At 36.2% G+C, this 19,139-nt stretch overlaps 1 protein-coding gene across 1 annotated transcript in view; it reads left to right on the forward strand.

The window, feature by feature from the left end:
* Positions 1 to 19,139, forward strand: part of NEB (nebulin) — a 202,298-nt gene that overhangs the window by 90,452 nt on the left and 92,707 nt on the right. The window contains exons 62-72 of the mRNA XM_049615651.1: positions 1,363 to 1,470; positions 2,658 to 2,969; positions 3,637 to 3,840; positions 4,560 to 4,664; positions 9,316 to 9,423; positions 10,544 to 10,855; positions 12,208 to 12,411; positions 12,879 to 12,983; positions 13,942 to 14,049; positions 15,322 to 15,633; positions 17,612 to 17,815. Of these exons, the coding sequence (XP_049471608.1) occupies positions 1,363 to 1,470; positions 2,658 to 2,969; positions 3,637 to 3,840; positions 4,560 to 4,664; positions 9,316 to 9,423; positions 10,544 to 10,855; positions 12,208 to 12,411; positions 12,879 to 12,983; positions 13,942 to 14,049; positions 15,322 to 15,633; positions 17,612 to 17,815 (2,082 nt within the window). The remainder of the gene's footprint in view (positions 1 to 1,362; positions 1,471 to 2,657; positions 2,970 to 3,636; positions 3,841 to 4,559; positions 4,665 to 9,315; positions 9,424 to 10,543; positions 10,856 to 12,207; positions 12,412 to 12,878; positions 12,984 to 13,941; positions 14,050 to 15,321; positions 15,634 to 17,611; positions 17,816 to 19,139) is intronic.

The following is a 19,139-nucleotide window of genomic DNA, read 5'->3' on the forward strand; positions in this document are numbered from 1 at the left end:
AGCCCATCTAGCCTTTTATTTCTAGGTTGAATATTATCTGCTATAGGATTCCGTGGGCAAACTGAAGTTGCATTTTTAGTTTATAGCCATTGCTGGTGTGGGCCAAGGGGACTGAATAGTATTTTCTGCATCTCCAAGGGGGTAGGATAGCCAGATAAACTAGTGACCCAATATTTCCACTGAAGCACTATTTGTCATTTACCTAAAATACAAGTCCAACTGAGCTTGCTATCTTTTTATTTGCTAAATCTGGCAATCTGCCCAAGGGGACCTCTGATAATATGTAACTTTTCCCTACCTGGATCCTCAGTACAACTGAGAGGTAAAACAAAGGAGTATGAATAGAAGTTGAAATCTCACATTTCTTACAACTAAAGTTAAGTTCAAGGATACATTTGGATGAGAACTAAATGAGCCTAACTGAACCTCAGAATTAGGTTCCCATTTGGTCAGAGGCCACACTAGAGAAGGGCAATTAGCTACACTCCCCTCAGGGGTAAGGTCTTAGGGCTTAGAGACCAGAGAGACAGAAGGGGCTGGGCTTAGTCCCAGAGGGAGCGGGTCAGAGCTGAGTGGGAAGTGTCTAGTCATCCCATCCCTGCTAGTTAAATAAATCGGTAAGTCCGTGATTCACAGGCAGAGAGTAAAGGATCAGAGAAAGGAGAAAGGTCAGAGAAAAATAATTGAGCTTCTTCTATAGAAAGAAAGCTTCAGGTGTGGGAAAGAAGTGTTCTCTATTAACAGCACTGGGGTTTTTTAAAGTAAAATGCAATTTACTTTAGGCACATGTTTTACTAATATGATATAGACAAAATTTAGAATCTTAAAGTCGTGATTATAGTCCAGTTAGCTGTTTTAAATTGTACTTCAGTTTTTTCCACCTTTCTTTTTTAAACATTATAAAGTATTACATGATTGTGGAAAATGTTTTAAGCAATAAAGAAATGAATAAAAGTATGTAAGTATATATATTTTATATGTAAACTAACAATATTAAACATTGTTCTGCAATTATTTTTTCACTTAGAAATAGATATAGATTGGTCTGTAAATTGATCTAGATTACTAGATTACATTAATATATGTTGATATGCATAATATAACAAACTACATTCTATATATTAATTTTTAACATATATGATAGATTAAAATATCAATCGATGTAAATATCCATTGATCTCATTGATTTCTAAAGCTATGTGTATGGGGTTTTTTCAGTAAGATATAATTTATTTACTTTCAAAATTGCTGGAAATTTAGTTGTTTATAGACCCTCTCCTTTTTAAAATTACTTGGAATGTCACTTAATAATCTCTAAATTGTTGCTGTCAAACCTTTTACTTTCACTCTGACTTTCTATAGACTCTGTATAAACTCGCCAATGAAGAAGCAAAGAAGAAAGGCTACGACCTGCGAAGTGATGCCATCCCGATCGTGGCGGCCAAGGCCTCCAGGGACATCGTCAGTGATGTGAGTAGCCACACTCCATGTATGTACATGGCTGGATAGGATTGGGAGCAAATGATCATTAGTACAGCAGGGAGATGAATCTATGTGCCAGTTAAAGCACACATATTGTGCTTTAAATGAAAAAATGTTTTTCACTGGAAAAAGCTCTTTTATATTTTTAACTCCAAAAACTTTAATATTCAGGTCCCATAGGTGGAGGTGGTGTCCTAAACTTTATTATAAAATTGAATTTGAATCTATAGTTATTCATATCTACAATTATAGATATTTCTTGTAGAAATAAGAAAAGGCCAGAAGAGAAAAAAATAATAATTTGGTTACGTGTGTTGGCTCAATATCAGAAAAAGACCTGGTTCAGCCAGGTCTAGGAAAATGTACCTTTCCTTAATCTTGCTCTGGATCTTTGCCAACTGTTTCTTTGGAAAATTACCTTAAGTGATTCCTTTTGAGCTCTTTTTAAACGAAAACAGAAAAACAAAGACAACCAAAAACAGTAAAATGGTGATCCTCATTTCTTGCTCTCTCTGAAAGAAGTGAGTCCTTCGATGAAGAATTATACATATACATTAGGATTTGTGTGATGTTATTTCCTAAAATGAAGAGAAAATATCCATTCAGCACTTACCACCATCACCACCACTAAAATGCTTTCTTGTAGTTATATAATCTGTTTTCTCACTTGAAGAATCCCAAGAAACCCCAGCCAAATTTGATCTCCAACAGAGCAGGGTATGCTGAATAGAAAAGGCAAGCCAGCCCATTTTAGGGACTCAGGTGGTGCAGTGAAAGTCAACAGAGCTAGATTTGGGAGGTGGGAGGGGTGGGCAGAGGAGGTAATATGATACCTGTGGCCTGGGAAGTAGCCTTCTCAAAATCAAATGTAAAATTTCTGGGTTAGTGATTTCACTGGCCCAAGATAAAGAAAAGGTAGTTTATGCTTCCAGTTGATTTTCTGGAAGTGTTGCTGCCTTTTTTTTTTTCCCCAAGGACTTAATGTCTGCAAAACCTTAGAAGTATGTAGTTGGCCCTGTCTTCCCATTAGAGTATTGTTGTGAAGTCAACTCAGAGTTTAGGATAAGGAAACAAGTTGGTATTCAGATGGTTCCAAATTTAAAATAATGATGTTTTAAATCACCAAGATTTTAGCCCTTTCTAACATGTTTGCCTTTTAAATGACTACTTTTCAGTACAAATATAAAGATGGTTATCGCAAGCAACTAGGCCACCACATCGGAGCCCGAGACATCAAAGATGACCCCAAGATGATGTGGTCCATGCATGTGGCCAAGATCCAGAGTGACAGGGAATACAAGAAGGACTTTGAGAAGTGGAAGACCAAGTTCAGCAGCCCAGTGGACATGTTGGGGGTGGTCCTGGCCAAGAAGTGCCAGACCTTAGTCAGTGATGTGGACTATAAGAACTACCTGCACGAGTGGACATGCCTGCCTGACCAGAACAACGTCATCCATGCTCGGCGGGCCTATGACCTCCAGAGTGATGTGAGTACTAAGACCCGTTGTATACCACCAGTGACCATGCTTACGATGGTAATACACAGTGATACATAGATAATGGTCTAGGATTAGTTAGAGCCCTCAGAAGTAATAACATTTTTTCTCTCCACCTCTCATTCACTGGGCTTTGCTTTTCTTTTAGAGAGAACACGATCCCATGAAAGTGTATCTAATTTGGCTTCATATTTTATATGTTTAATGTTTATTTATTTATTTTGAGAGAGAGAGCAGGGGAGGGGCAGAGAGAGAGGAGAAAATCCCAAGCAGGCTCTGTATTGTCAGTGCAGAGCCTGATGCCAGGCTCAAACTTACAAACAGTGAGATCATGACCTGAACCGAAATCAAGAGTCAGTTGCTTAACCAACTAAACCATCCAGGTGCCCCTGGGCTTCATGTTTGAAAAAGACATAGACATGATGTTTAGCTATTAAAGTTTTTCAGTCTTTTTTATTTTAAGAATTTTTTTTTTAATTTTTAAGTAATCTTTATACCCAACATGGGGCTCAAACTCATGACCCCGAAATCAAGAGTCATGTGCTTCTCTGACTGAGCCAGCCAGGCACCCCAAATTTTACAGTCTTTTTCTTTCATTTTTAAAATCAAGTGTCATAACAGCTTACCTAAGACTTGCTTTTGTGTTTGATCTCACCAGAACATTTACAAATCAGATCTCCAGTGGCTGAGAGGTATTGGCTGGGTCCCCATTGGGTCTGTGGATGTGGTCAAGTGCAAGAGAGCTGCGGAGATACTGAGTGACAACATCTACCGCCAGCCTCCAGACACGCTGAAATTTACCAGTGTGCCTGATTCCCTGGAACAGGTGCTGGCCAAGAACAATGCCATCAATATGAACAAGGTGAGTCCCCAGTTTGGGGGAAACTAAAGTAGAACCATATGCCCTTGAGAATATCTATGGTTAATTTAGTCTTTTAATTGTTTTACAATTGCCATATTGTCTTTAGTGGTTTGCTTGCATTTTCTATTCAGTTACGTTAGGATTCCAAAAATGTATGTGGGAATTTCTGCTTTGACATCTCTTGTGAAAGAGCCAGAGCTAAGAATAGGACAGGTGTTTGGTGTTCAGTTTGTTTGAAGTCAATGAGAGTAATACATGGTTTGATATCAAGGTTTCTTTCCCATTGGGTATTTATCTAAGTGAGTTCAAAACTAGCAAGTCAATGTGAATCTCCATAACATTCATCAAAAAGAAATCTGGAGATGGCATATCCAGTTACATTTGCCATTAACAGACAAATAACAAACAAAACCATGGGAAGGATTTAATGTAACCACAGTGCATATGGTATATATGCTTGGAAAATACTTGCTTATAATTGAATTGGAGGTGATAGTGTAACAAAACACACACACAGGTTTTCTTTTCATATCTTAGTCTGTGTTTCCATTTAGTGGCAATAAATATCTTGTAATAGCAAAGAGATTTGGAGTGTTGGTATAAAGTACACAGCATAGACAGGGAGGAGCCTGGCTTCCAACTTTGTCATGAACTCTAAATTAGAAACTCTTATTTACAACATTGTTTTTCTCATTCATTAACCTGTTTATCATTCACAGCGCTTATACACAGAAGCCTGGGACAAAGACAAGACCCAAATTCACATCATGCCTGATACACCTGAAATTATGTTGGCAAGACAAAATAAAATAAATTACAGTGAGGTAAGACCATTTGTTTTGTTTTCTTGGTCTGACCACATTGATTTTTTGCTGATGTAGTAAAAACGTTAGAATTATGGATTTAATTCTCATGTGCACCAGTTGGCTTAGTTTTGATTTTTTATGCCCATCACCTTACCCTGAATATATGTGCCATTTTTCAAAAAGGAGATACATAAAATGATACAGAAATAGATAAATACAAAAATATCTGTGTCTCAGGAGGAGAAAGAACACTATCAAAGTCAACTATTAATGATTGAAATTCATTATAATTTTAATTAAAAAATAATGATTGCTATGTATCAGATTAGCACTTCAGTATTCTGTGAGTTTTTCTTCAGTTACCTCACCTGTGAAAATGGGATAAAAATACCTATCTTGAAGAATTTTTGTGGTGGCTGAATAAGGTAGTATATATAATATGCCCAACGTAGGGCCTGGCACAAATAGTTGCTTAATAAACTTTAACTTCTTCCTGTTACCATGCAAATTAGATTTATTTAATATACTCAAAATAACTTGAGCTTTATTTACAAGAACTGAAATGAGAATCCTCAAGTCCATCCATTTCAAAATTGCCTGAAGACAATAAAATATATTTTTTTATGTGTTATCTCCAGCCTCACTAAACGTGTCATCATATATCTTTGCAGTCCAGAAATACTGCTGCAGGGACAGCTTCTTGCCCAGTTGTACTTGCCAAAATCAACAATTACTGGTTTATTCAAGAAGAGATTGTTTTCTCACAAGTTTGTGTGTCTTCGTTTAAAAAAAGGGGGGGGGAGACTTTTCTTCAGTTTGAGAACACTAGAAAATTAAGCACCCATTTTCAAGACTTGACCATCTTCATTCTTTTATCTGTATTGACTACTTTTATTTATAATCAGCCCTAAAGAAGAGTCATGCTTCATTTAACCGTGACAAGTGACAAGTGAAATGAAGAGGGTACGATTTCCCTCCCTCTAACATTATAAAACAGACCTGAGGACAAGCCTGATCATAAGTATTTGCTTGGTCTTGTCTTCAGTCATTTTTTGAACGAACAATTTTTCTCTTGGCCACAGAGCTTCTCTGTTCGTTGAGCTTTTCCCAAGAGGTCTGTCTCACCCCAGACAGATGAAGTTAGTTTCTACCCCAAACTGTAATGACACTTTTAAGCCTCTGTCTTTTGTTAAAATGAGGTCAGATGAGGTAGGTGTTTTTTTTGTTTTTGTTTTTGTTTTTTAGCTGCTGAGAGGAAATTAGGCTTTTATTTCTGCAATTTTCAGCTGGATTCATTTTCTTTAAAATGGCATGATCATGTTAATTGCCTAAGGACTATCTTCTGAAGATTAGATTTCATAATGGCTCACTTGAATTTTTTCTCAACCCAATTGGTACCTTCATTCCATACTCAATAAATGTAAACAAAACAAAGCAACCACATCTTTTTTTTTCTCTCAAATTCTCATTTACCTATTCTAGTTCTCTTGGGTAAATTACTTACCAAACAAGCTTTAAAACATAGTCTTGATGGTAACCAAAAGCGTTCTCTTCTTTGAAGCCCTGCATCTTTTTCAAATGTTGAAAGAATGAAATAAATCAATTTGTTTGGCCTAAAGACATGAGATGATTTAAACACATTTTTTCCACTTATGCAGAAGGACAGAGTCCTCAAAGGAAAAATATAATAGACAAACTATTTGACTCTCCAGTTACGGAACAAACATTTTAGAATTTTTTAAGAAGTTCAAATGCCCTTGGGATTTTAGCTTAAATGTATCCAATTTATTCTTATTTTTGTTTCAGCTTTTCCTTGTAAAATCTTGGGAAGAATGTAATTTGTCATGTATTGATGATCTACATTAAAAACATGTAATAAGTTCCTTCTAAGACTCAAGTCATTTAAAAATTAAATTATCTCTGCATCATATTTAAAATTCAGACATTATTCCAATATTTTTAATTCAATCTAACATGAGAATGGGGGGTAATGATGAAGCAATTAGTTTTCACTATTTCTGCCACATGTTTAAAATTTTTCCTTACATTTAAAGTTTTGTCTTCATGCAGCCTCAACAGTGACAAAATACTGAACATTATAGAGTAGGAAGAAAGATAAAGCCCTAAAGAATTGTAGGTCATTGTTGTTTTCCCCTTAAAACCATAAGCAATTTCTAAATCCTTTTCCAGAACTATCTACAGGTTCTGCATCTACTTGCTCTGAAGCAGTAACTCTCTTAAAAGAGGAAAGGGAGGAAACTGAAATTAAAGATTAAATTATTCCATCATAGACCACTTTAAGAACTATGTCTCTGTTTTGGGGTATAAAGATGAGCTACCTTCCAACTTCAGGTGTCCTTGAGGTAACACAAAGTCTTTCCAGTGGGTACTCTGGCTTGCGGTGTTATAAACAAATCACTTTAACAGGGAGGGCTTCCCTTCCCTACTCTTCTAAATTACCTGCCTGAGGGGCCCTGCCCTCAGTGGTGTCCACTTCCTCTTTCTTAGCCACTCTTCTCTAACTTTCAAACAAAAAGCACAGATTAAAGGCCTAAAAATCTGCGAGAACAGTCAAATGCCACTCGTGCTCCTGAGTTGGATTCTAGGTAGACAAACAATATTGCTATAAAGGACACTACTGGGACAGTTGGTGGAATTTGAATATTCACTGTCTATTAGATAAGAGTATTGTGTCAATATCGAATTTCCCAAATTTAATAAATATATTGTGGTTGTGTAAAAGTGACTTTTTTCTTAGGCAATATATGCTTTAAATATTTAAAAGTGAAACCCATGATGTCTACAATTTACTCTTAATTGGTTCTTATAACTGAAAATAAGATTTAAAAAAACAAATATACATGCCAAACATACACACATAAAAGAGAAAGAGAAAATAAATATGGCAAAAGTGCTAATAATTGGGTAGCTGGGTGTTCATTGTACTATTTAAAAAAAAAATTTTTTTTAACGTTTCATTTATTTTTGAGACAGAAAGAGACAGAGCATGAATGGGGGAGGGGCAAAGAGAGAGGGAGACACAGAATCGGAAGCAGGCTCCAGGCTCTGAGCCATCAGCCCAGAGCCCTACGCGGGGCTCGAACTCACGGACCACGAGATTGTGACCTGAGCCGAAGTCGGACGCTTAACCGACTGAGTCACCCAGGCGCCCCCATTGTACTATTCTTAAAACTTTTCTGTAGGTTTGAAGTTTTTCAAAATAAGGAAAATATACATTTATAAATATTAAAACATACATTAAAATATTTGACCAGATAAGATTTTTTAAAGATTTTATTTCTAAAAAGAGGAAAAAAAAAAAAGCATACCTGTTCCAGCAGTTAATGTGGTACATGCCTGAGTGTATTTAAAAAAAAAACAAAATATCTGCCAAACAATTTAATTCATTAATATCCACCAAAACCTTTTTCAAGGTTTTCAATCAAGGTACTGTGATTTCCTATAAATCACAAAAGTAACATTAAGAGATCCAATAAATTTTTACTTTTTATGTTTAAAAATTATCACAATGCATACTTTATTATTGATTAATTAAAAAACAATATTAGCAATTATTTTAAAATTTATCTTAACAGTATATAGGATTTGGTCAAATTCTTGTGGGTGGCTCACAAGCAAAAAGTGCTGAATGAAGACTTCTAGTATAGGTGATTTGTTTAATGTACTGGTTCTCAAACTGTGTTCCCACAGCACCTGCATTCCACCTTCTATGTGTATCTATCCTATCGTAGAAACTGAATAGTGGGTGTTTTTCCAATTTACAGAATAAATTATCAAATATATTTTAATTAGTTTGTGTTTTTAACTAATAAATTAACAATTTATAATTAAAATTTTTAAATAAAAAATTAATAATTATGGAGCAAATCAATATTAACAAAGCCATTCAGGAACAGATTATCCTTAGTTCAGCACTATTTGGTTGTAGACACATACATATTTAAGGTGGTGTTGTGTATTGTTACGTAATCATATTCTTTGCTAGTAAAATTGTCCCTAATTCAAATTTGGAGTTAAATCAACACTTCTTGGTTGTTTGATGAGAAGAGCAAGGGCTGAACAATCCAACACATTTGAAAACTATTGACTTCACGTCTAAAATCTGTAAGGATTTGTGTAAAGAGAACTTGCAGTGTTAAAGCCTGCCAGATGTAAAATCTCAGCTTAAATAGCTTGGATAAATAGAATGTAAAAGAAAGAGGGGTGTGTGTGTGTGTGTGTGTGTGTGTGTATGTATGTGTTTAAGATTTAAAGCTGAACATATTAGTGCAGTTAATTCTGCATCCAAAGCAGTCTTCTTTGGACAAAAATACATTTTTAGAGTGAAAGTATTATATCTAAAAGCTACTATTTCTGGGACGCCTGGGTAGGTAGTCAGTTAAGTGTCTGACTCTTGATTTCAGCTCAGGTCGGTAATCTCACTGTTTGTGAGATCAAGCCCTGTGTTAGGCTCAGCACTGACAGAATGGAGCCTGCTTGGGATTCTCTCTCTCCCCTCTCTCTGCCCTTCCCCTGCTTGTGCACTCTCTCTCTCTCAAAATAAATAAGATATATATATATATATATATATATATATATATATACATGTATATATATATATATGTATATGAACGAATGAATGAATGAATGTTGATACTTCTTTCCTCAGAACTTCTATCGCCAGGCCATGGAAGAAGCCAAGAAAGAAGGCTATGACTTGAGAAGTGATGCCATTCCCATTGTGGCTGCCAAGGCCTCCCGAGACATTGCCAGTGATGTAAGAGCTGAACAAGTCCTTCCCTTTGCTACCAACAGGCCAGCCCTCTGTGCAGGGAAACACAGATGGATGTCTCTGTAGTCATCATCCATGGATCTGTAGTCTCCCACCTTAACTGCCTTCACTGTACAGGCAAATAAATTAGGGTTTGAGACAGTAGGTAACCTGCCCAAGATCACAAGCATCTTTGAGACAAAGTCTGGACTGGAATGTAGTTCCTTTGATTCCTGTCCTTTGGTCTTTGTTTAATAAGATTGGGTACCTTCATTAAGGCTAGATGGACATATGTTGAGCTAGTAGCTCATAAAACCTCATGAGCTCTCCTCAGGATACACTCAAGACAAAGATGCCAGGAAAGGAGCGGGATTTAATGGAGTTCTCCCTCCTGACTTGAGGAAGGACATAGGATAGCAAAAAAGATATGTCTGCATGCTGAAGGATCCACAAAATCAATATTCCTTTACCTTAAAAGTGAAGATATCAGATTCCTGGACAACTTAAATATTAATCTGAATAGTAGCAAATTGTCCATTTTTATAGGCTTTTCTTTTTAATCATGGTTTAAAACATATAAAATTTACTGTCTTAACCATTTTCAAGTACATAGTTCAGCAATGTTAAGTGTATTTGCACTATTGAGCAACAGACTTCCAGAACTTTTTCATTTTGCAAAACTGAAACTCTAAACCTATCAAACAACAAAATTCACCCATTTTTAAACTGCTCCCAGACTATTTGTGCAGAGGAAAATTATTTCTCAGAATGCCCTAGAAAAAAGATTAGGAAAATCTCAGTTGAGTCCACCCATATGACCAACTTTTGAGACACTGTTTATCACTACAATTGAACTCACTAAAAAGTGAACTTTTTAGTCTCTTTTTATCAACATAAAGATTTTTAGCATCATATAAAGCGATCATTGTGGAATTATTCTGTATAAATGTGCAAATGAGCACAACATCCTCTTCATTGAAAGTAACCGTTTTCCAATGTGTAGCACCTCAGCACATGTTGAATGTACCCTAGCGTCTTAAGGATTTCATAGAAAAGCCTCATCACAAAAAGAATGACAGGAAATAGCCCTTGGCGCTCCCTCCTTATTTACTGGTTTCTCTTTCAGTACAAATACAAAGAAGCTTACCGTAAGCAGTTGGGTCACCACATTGGTGCCCGAGCAGTACACGATGACCCCAAGATAATGTGGTCTCTCCACATCGCCAAAGTGCAGAGTGACCGAGAGTACAAGAAAGAATTTGAGAAATACAAGACCAGATACAGCAGCCCAGTGGACATGCTTGGTATCGTTCTGGCCAAGAAATGTCAGACCTTAGTCAGTGACGTGGACTATAAACATCCTCTGCATGAATGGACCTGCCTGCCAGACCAGAATGACATCATCCAGGCTCGGAAAGCTTATGACCTCCAGAGTGATGTGAGTATCCCTGATGCTGGTTCTGCATGTTAAAAGAGGATCTGAAACATGTCCTTAAATTCTGACTAGTGCCAGGAGACTGGAATTTATTTGTATATTTTAAACAATATACCATTAAATGTTTAAAAAGAGTTTCCTATTGGAAGCACTACAGTTTATTTCACAGTTTTTCTCCCCCCAAAGTCATATGTAAAAGAGGAAATAAAATATATATTATCAATTATATATATAGGTACATTTCTTCCTAGTAATTCAGGCTTCCTTTGCATGAGTTAGGTGAAACTTAGTCCTCAGAAGTATATAGCTGCATATTTTTGGCTTAAAGAGAGAGAAATACATGTTGGCATGGAGGGAGGTGGAAAAAGTGGGAACAGAAGTATATTATACTAAATCATTTTAACAAACATTTCATATTTTCTACCTACTGACAGGGAAATACTAATATATTACTGTCTTTTTCAAAACCAATCATCTAATTCTTGTTAACAGTTACCATGTACTAGTGATAGTAAAATAAAATGAATAGAGAAATATATATTATCTTTACAACACCACATTACACACTTGATATTTTGTGATTTTGAAGGCGGAAATAAAGATTTTTTTTAAAGTTCTTTTTACACACCAGAAGTGCAGCTATGTGTAGTGATAGATGTTAACTTGACTTATTGTGATCATTTTACAGTATATACATATACTAAATCATTATGTGGTACACTTGAAACTAATATATTACATGTCAACTATATCTCCATTTTAAAAATGTGAGAGCGTGATTTGCAAAGGTTAACATTACTATATGCTGAAACTCATTACTGTAGTTAAATTTCACCTCTTTTCCTTTAAAAAAGGCAAAAGAGTTTTTGTGACTGCAGCAGCATTGGTCTGAGTGTGGGGTCTTACTGGGAGCTATTAGAGCACATTTTTCTTTTTTTTTTTATTTAATGTAATTTATTGTCAAATTGGCTAACATACAGTGTGTGAAGTGTGCTCTTGGTTTTTGGGGTAGATTCCTGTGGTTCATCACTTACATACAACACCCAGTTAGAGCACGTTTTTCAGAGCTAGAGAAGCTCTACTTCTGTGTAAAAATCGTGTACTACCCTCAAGGGCAGGTGTCTTCTACATTTTACAAAAGTTCTTTTATCATATTAGTATAATCCTCTGTACCAAAAAATGCTCAGGGGGAAAAATATTCTCATAAAATATTCAATAATACTTTCAAATGAGTGATCAGCTATGCTGGGAGCTTTATTTGTTCACAAATACTTTGTATTTCCCTAATAGGCATTTTGTGACTGTGAATCTAAAATTCTAATTAGTAAGTGTGTTTCCTATCTGTTCATTTGCAGAATTTATATAAGTCAGACCTTGAATGGATGAAAGGCATTGGCTGGGTTCCGATTGGTTCCGTGGAAGTGGTTAAAGCCAAGAGGGCCGCAGAGATACTGAGTGATAATATCTACCGTCAGCGTCCGGAGACCCTGAAATTTACCAGCATAACTGACACTCCAGAGCAGGTGCTGGCAAAGAGCAATGCTATAAACATGAGTAAGGTGAGTTTTTATTCCTCACTGTTAGGTAGAGGAATTTACCATCGAAAAAGGTAAAAATTCTGACATGTTACAGCATTCCTATAATTCCTATAGGATTTATGATACCTTTGTAAATGATTTTTCCATTATAATACCATAGTTACTTAATACTTCAAAATATTAAACTGTTAAAAATACTATGCACTGTAATTATTTCATAATTATAGATTTTAAATACTGCAACCCATTTATACTTTTCAGAACTGCTAAAGCATTTTAATAAGAAACAGTAACAACCGAGTCAATGAAATAGTAAACTAGTAAGCTAAATACTCTGGGAAATAGTAATTTATCTACACGAAAAGTAGGAATTTATGCAACTTAAGTAATTTTATTTCTACTTCGTATAGAGGAGAGGTGACTGACACATATCAAAAGAAAAGCATCTTTGAATGCCAAAATAATTTTTCTAATTTCTTTCTTCATAGCGCTTATATACTGAAGCCTGGGACAATGATAAGAAATCAATCCATGTCATGCCAGATACACCAGAAATCATGCTAGCCAAACTCAACCGAATAAACTACAGTGATGTGAGTAAACTATTGATCATATAATGAACAGAAAGGCAAAAATGAACTATTGTAACGGTTTCCTAAGTGACATGGTTTGACTTATACACACTCCAAAGTAACGTCAGTAGAATAGAGTTCTCTCTTGCTTCAATTTCGGGCTGTGTGGTAGGTCCACAAAGTAGCCAGCCTTGTAGCAACAGGGTAGCAGGGAATGGAATGCTTATGGAGAAATATTTCAATGGGAATTACACTCCTGATGTCTTCTCCTACAGGTCAGTGTGGGTATCAAGCCATTATTTGATTAAACAGCTATTTAGGAGGCACTGTTGGAACCCAGTGAGGTGTCATGCCCTCTGGTATTCTGCTGTTTCAGTAATGCTCTGGTTACCCTTTAAGCATTACCCTTTAAGCAAATTCTTTGCAAGTATTTTTCTAGGCATCTCTCTCAGGACTAGTATTTTCATCAGGGTGATTATTTGAAACCCTGCTCTACATATTGATCATGGTCTGTGATGATAGTCCATAGCAAAATGATAAAAAAACATATATAACACATTGAGTTTTTCATACATTCAAATATATTCAATTTGAAGATAATATCCTTATTCTTTCTCCTTGTTTAGTATTAAGATGGTTTTCTTTCATATTATAATGGTGATAGTAAATAGTATTTTTTTTACATATTCTTGTTTGGTGAAACAAAATTTTGGCAACCACAGGCTGATCTCCCCCCAAGATAATTTGTGTGTGTGCGCGTGTGTGTGTGTTTTAAACTTACCAATTAATAAAACCTCCAACTTTAGAACATGTGCCTTAAAATCCTTAAGCACCTACAAAGCAATTTTGTAGAAACCCACCTAATATTTGATTTTATGGATCTCTTTCTATAGTTTAAATGAGGACAGGGAAAATTTAATAATAACCTGCTTTATTTTTTAATGAAAGTAATAATGATTAATGACTTTCTTTTCTACAGAAACTCTATAAACTTGCTTTGGAAGAGTCCAGGAAGGAAGGCTATGATTTGCGTTTGGATGCCATCCCAATCCAGGCAGCCAAGGCCTCAAGAGATATTGCTAGCGATGTAAGTTGATGTTTTTGGAAGAGGCATTTCTTAGAGATTTTCCCAAATGGCAGCTTTTATAATTTTTCTTGCCAGAATTTTGGTTGTCCCTACAAGTCTCAATTTCGTTTGGTAATTCCACCATGTACAAAGTTGCCAATAAAAACAAAGCAAACCACAAGATGATGTGTCCATGATGATACCTGTTAATCAGTTGGGGTTAGAGGTATTTTCTTGTAAAATGAGGGTTTTATAGACCCTAAAAATGGGTTCATATTTTTGAGCCTTAGAAGTTGAGCAGCAAATGCTGTGGATGTTTGTAGAAGACATTGAAAGAACATGTACATCAGCCAATATAAATGTGAGTTCTTTCCTGCTACTTCCATCCATTCTGGCATCAAAGGAAGACTAGATGACAGATGTATTTTAGAGTTTTGTTTCATCCTTTGTAACTTTTAGTGAGATGTAACTCTGAAGATGTCCCTAACGGTTGTAAGAACAAATTGAGAAGAGAAACTTGTTCTCTTCTCTGTAGCTTTTCCTTCTCATGCGAAACATCTCCTGAGAGTATCTGGCACCCTTATTCTGTACCATGACTCCTGAGGACCCAAATCCAGGCTTTCCTTCTTCTGGGAGGGCTCCATGCCTTAGACTTAGGCTTCATTCCTTCTATTATCAAAACATTCTCTGGCTGTAAAACAGCTGGAAAAGTCCACACTATGATCATCTTATGATAAGATGAATCATAACATGTTGTTCTTGAATTCTAAAAGTATGGAACAGTGACCCAAGGCATGACTCTTTCATGGTGAAAGTTCAGTGACCTAACAGGGAGATATTTTCTGGTGAGATCATCTAAATGTAGCCCATTCTCTTGATCAGGACATTCAGTATAAATTCTAAAAGATAGATTCTAAAATATTCTTAATACATTTTTAGGAAAAAGCCACATCTTTAAGCAGATGTTTTTTTAGAATGTACAAGATGTTTTACATTTCCTTGTTAAGCAATCAAATGTGAAGTAGGTAATATAGTTTAATAGAACGGAAAAATATTAAGAACTAGAAGCTCTCTACTTGAATATCACCTACTTGTGATGTGATCGTGAACAAATCAGCTAAAATTCCTCTAGGCTTCAGGTTTCTACTTTATAAAATGGGGTTGATAATATTAGCTTTTCTCTCTCTCACTAGTGAAAGGAAAAATCAAAAGAAATAATGTGTGTATGAAACTATAAAATGTTATATAAATGAGATGTTGTTATCAAACTCATATCTTTTTTTCTTTTTTTAGTACAAGTACAAGGAAGGCTACCGCAAACAGCTTGGCCATCACATTGGGGCTCGAAATGTTGAGGATGACCCCAAGATAATGTGGTCCATCCATGTGGCCAAGATCCAAAGTGACAGGGAGTACAAGAAGGACTTTGAGAAGTGGAAGACCAAATTCAGCAGCCCAGTGGACATGCTGGGATTGGTGTTGGCCAAGAAGTGTCAGGTCCTTGTAAGCGACATAGACTACAAACATCCTCTACATGAATGGATCTGTCTGCCTGATCAAAACGACGTCATACAGGCTCGGAAGGCATATGACCTTCAGAGTGATGTGAGTGGGCCTAATATTCATCAGCATGTGTTTATTTTTGTTGATTTTAACTTGAATCTAAATGCCTTTATTAAACAATTCATTAATGGGGCAGCAATCCATCCAGCAAGTAGAGGGTAACTCCAGAGTTGTAAGGAAAAAAAAAAAAAAGTTTTTATAGGGAGGAGGATAAAGGCAAGGAGGTTATTAGCAAAAGAATGGAAAGGATTGTTTCAGACAAGGTCACCTTCCTTAAGGGGAAAGGGAAGGAGGTCAAATTAGGTTAATTACCTTTTTTTTCCTTTGGGGGACAGGGAAGGTCCATGTGACAGGTTACTTCCTTGGTGCTCACCCATCAGCACATTTAAAAGATTTTTTAAAGGAGTTCTAACTTTTTTTATGCCATGGAATCTTTTGGCATCCTGTGAGACCTATGGACAACTTCTCAAGACAATGTCATGAAATGCATAAAATGCAACATATATATGTTTCAGAAGAAACTGATCACATTGAAATATGGTTATGAAAATATTAAACTTTGGGTACCTGAGTGGCTTAGTCTGTTGAGTGTCTGACTCTTTGATTTCCACTCAGGTTGTGATCCCTGGGTCGTGGGATCAAGCCCCATGTCTGGCTCTGCACTGAGCATAGAGCCTGCTTGAGATTTATTCACTCTCTCTCTCTCTCAAATAAAAAGCATATATATTTAACATAATCTATGATGTAGTGAATAGACATGATTTTCAAAACTTAAAAAATGTAGCACTGGGTATAAGAACTAGTTTAATTTCAAAGAAGGAGCATAAATATCTCAAGATGTCTGCAACAATGTAATAGGATATGAAAATATTTGTGATTTTTATTGATGACAAAGTCTTATGTAGTATTAATGCTATTATGATCTATACCTATATTTATAATCAAAATAAATATTGTATTTCAATTAGAGTTTAATAAAAATAAAGATAGTATGTTTTTCTATTCAAGTACATTGATGCCAGGTTCAGAATTGCTGGTTTAACACAACCTAATTTTCCAAATGAATTGATCGTATTATCATTTTTATGATAATGTTCTGTTATTTGTGCAAGGAAGTTTAAGAATGAATTGTACAGATTGAGACAATTTTTCTAAGAAGCTGAAAACAGTAGCTCTCTAGAAATACGTGAGGCACTTTTGTTGTCAGCCAGTAGATTGTCCTTGGGACTCAAGTGCTACCTCATTGGTATAGTAGCTCCTTGTTTTTTTGATCAGGCTCTGACAACTGTCACTTTTGAAAGACTGATAAAAATAGTGGCATTGTAAAAAGGAAATTTCCCAAAGAGCCATACAAACAAAAAGAATTGTTACCTTTACTTATGAGAAAAATGCTCCTTTAGCCAATTACTTAAATTCAAAGAAGAAAAATTAAAGACGGATAAAATATCTTCTTGAACTATAACACAAGAAAGGGAATTGAGGATAAGATAAACAAGAGTAAAAATACGTGTACTCTTTGTTTAGAAGCATGTACATAGAATCAAATGATGCCCTTTTTGTTGTCCCCAGAAAACACATTAATTCAACATGTAGTCAACCAGTAGTGTTCATCTTTATGTTATATGCCTGGTTGTGAAGGCCACTGCCCAATGGGACAGGAGCAAGCTGTATTCTAACAGAGTATTATTGATGCACAAGGAGGTACAGGCAATCAAATCAGAGAATAAATACTTTCTATCAGGGGGCAGTCACTAATTTCCTTAAAATGGTTTGGTAGTATATGTGCTACCAAAGTGAGCACAGATTTTATGAGTCTTTAAACTAGAAAACATTAGCTGCCTTCAGGGACAAAGTGTTTGGCTAGCCATTCTACACCAAAGTAAGTCAATCCTGTGGGTCTTCCCAGAAATTCATCTAAGTAAGATTCAGAATTATACATTATCTGTATATGTTAACTCAAGATCTGACACCAGGCTGTCTAGGTAACTTCTATAAATATTTGACATTATTTCATTTTCAGGCTATTTATAAGTCTGATCTTGAGTGGCTGAGAGGCATTGGATGGGTGCCCATTGGCTCTGTAGAAGTCGAGAAGGTGAAAAGAGCTGGAGAAATCCTGAGTGAAAGGAAGTACCGCCAGCCTGCAGACCAGCTCAAATTCACGTGCATTACAGACACCCCAGAGATTGTCCTGGCAAAGAATAATACCCTGACGATGAGCAAAGTGAGTATGCAATTGTTTCCATTTCCTGAGTCATACCTTCCATGGATTTGGCTCATAAAGTGAGAAATGCCCTGAAGAGTTTCCAGAGAAGGGGGATGTAATGGGCCTGATTCTCATGCCCGTCTTCAACAGAGCATCTGCTTGACTTCTAGTTGGACCTTCATGTTCTTCTCAACACGGTGTCCCCTAATTCTCTGTGTGCATGAAGAAGCAGAGCCTGGGGTAATTTCTCTGGAGTAATGGACACACTCGTTTGAGCAGTGACCTGGAGACATCCACACATACATTACTTTGCCCTGTACATTCTCCTAGGCACAGCGGACTCAAACCATTGACTTCTCTTTATCTATCCCGCAAGGAATATACGGCCTTTTAGCATGTTGTTCTGAAGTCTGGGAAACACAGTGTGTATAGCAGCACCACATTGACTCTTTGAATGTGAACAACTCAAAATAGTTGCTTGGTTTGCCCTTCCGTATTAGGTTGTGGAAGTGAGAAGTGAGAACCTCTTTGGGAAGTGAGCTGCTACTGCTGTTTCAGTATCATTACATAAGATAAATAATCACTTTTTTTTTTTTCAGAGTTCTAGCAATCTATTTATTGATACTGGGATCATTCTTTATCCAATGGATGAGTCTTTAATGTGCACATTTCAGGTTGAATTTAATGTACCTGAATTCTTCCACAACCTGCCTGGACATCTTCCAGACATTCAGGGTAGTGAGATTGGGTGCTCAGTGCAGAGTATGAAATCGACTCTCAGTGAACTCCAAAGCTTGAAGTACTAAAACTCCAGGAATTCTATTTTATACCATACCCATCACAGCAACCACAGTAATAATAACAATAGGAAACCCCGTAAAATCTTTAGAGTGCCTACTATGACTCAGACACTTTACATATATTATGGTTAATCTTCAAAACGCACTTAGTAAGGGCACCTAGGTGTCTCAGTTGGTTAAGCATCTGACTTTTGATTTCAGCTCAGGTCATGATCTCACAGTTCCCGACAGTGTGGAGCCTGCTTTGGATTCTCTCTCTCTCCCTCTGTCTCTGCTCCTCCCCAGCTCTCTCTCTGTCTTAAAATAAATAAATAAACTTAAAAAAAATAGTAGGTTTAAAAAAACCAAAAAGCACTCGGTAAATATATGATTATCCAGCTCTTAGAAATGAGGAATATGAGGCATTACGTACCTTTCACAAGATTACACAGCTTGGACATAGTGGAGTTGGGCTTGAATTTGGGATTAACTCTGTGTTAATGGATTTCTGCTGCATCATAATTCTATAGGCAGGCTCCATCCTTGGAGGTCATATGAGTAAG

Source organism: Panthera uncia (genome assembly GCF_023721935.1).
Source record: "Panthera uncia isolate 11264 chromosome C1 unlocalized genomic scaffold, Puncia_PCG_1.0 HiC_scaffold_3, whole genome shotgun sequence".
NCBI classification, from domain to species: Eukaryota; Metazoa; Chordata; class Mammalia; order Carnivora; family Felidae; genus Panthera; species Panthera uncia.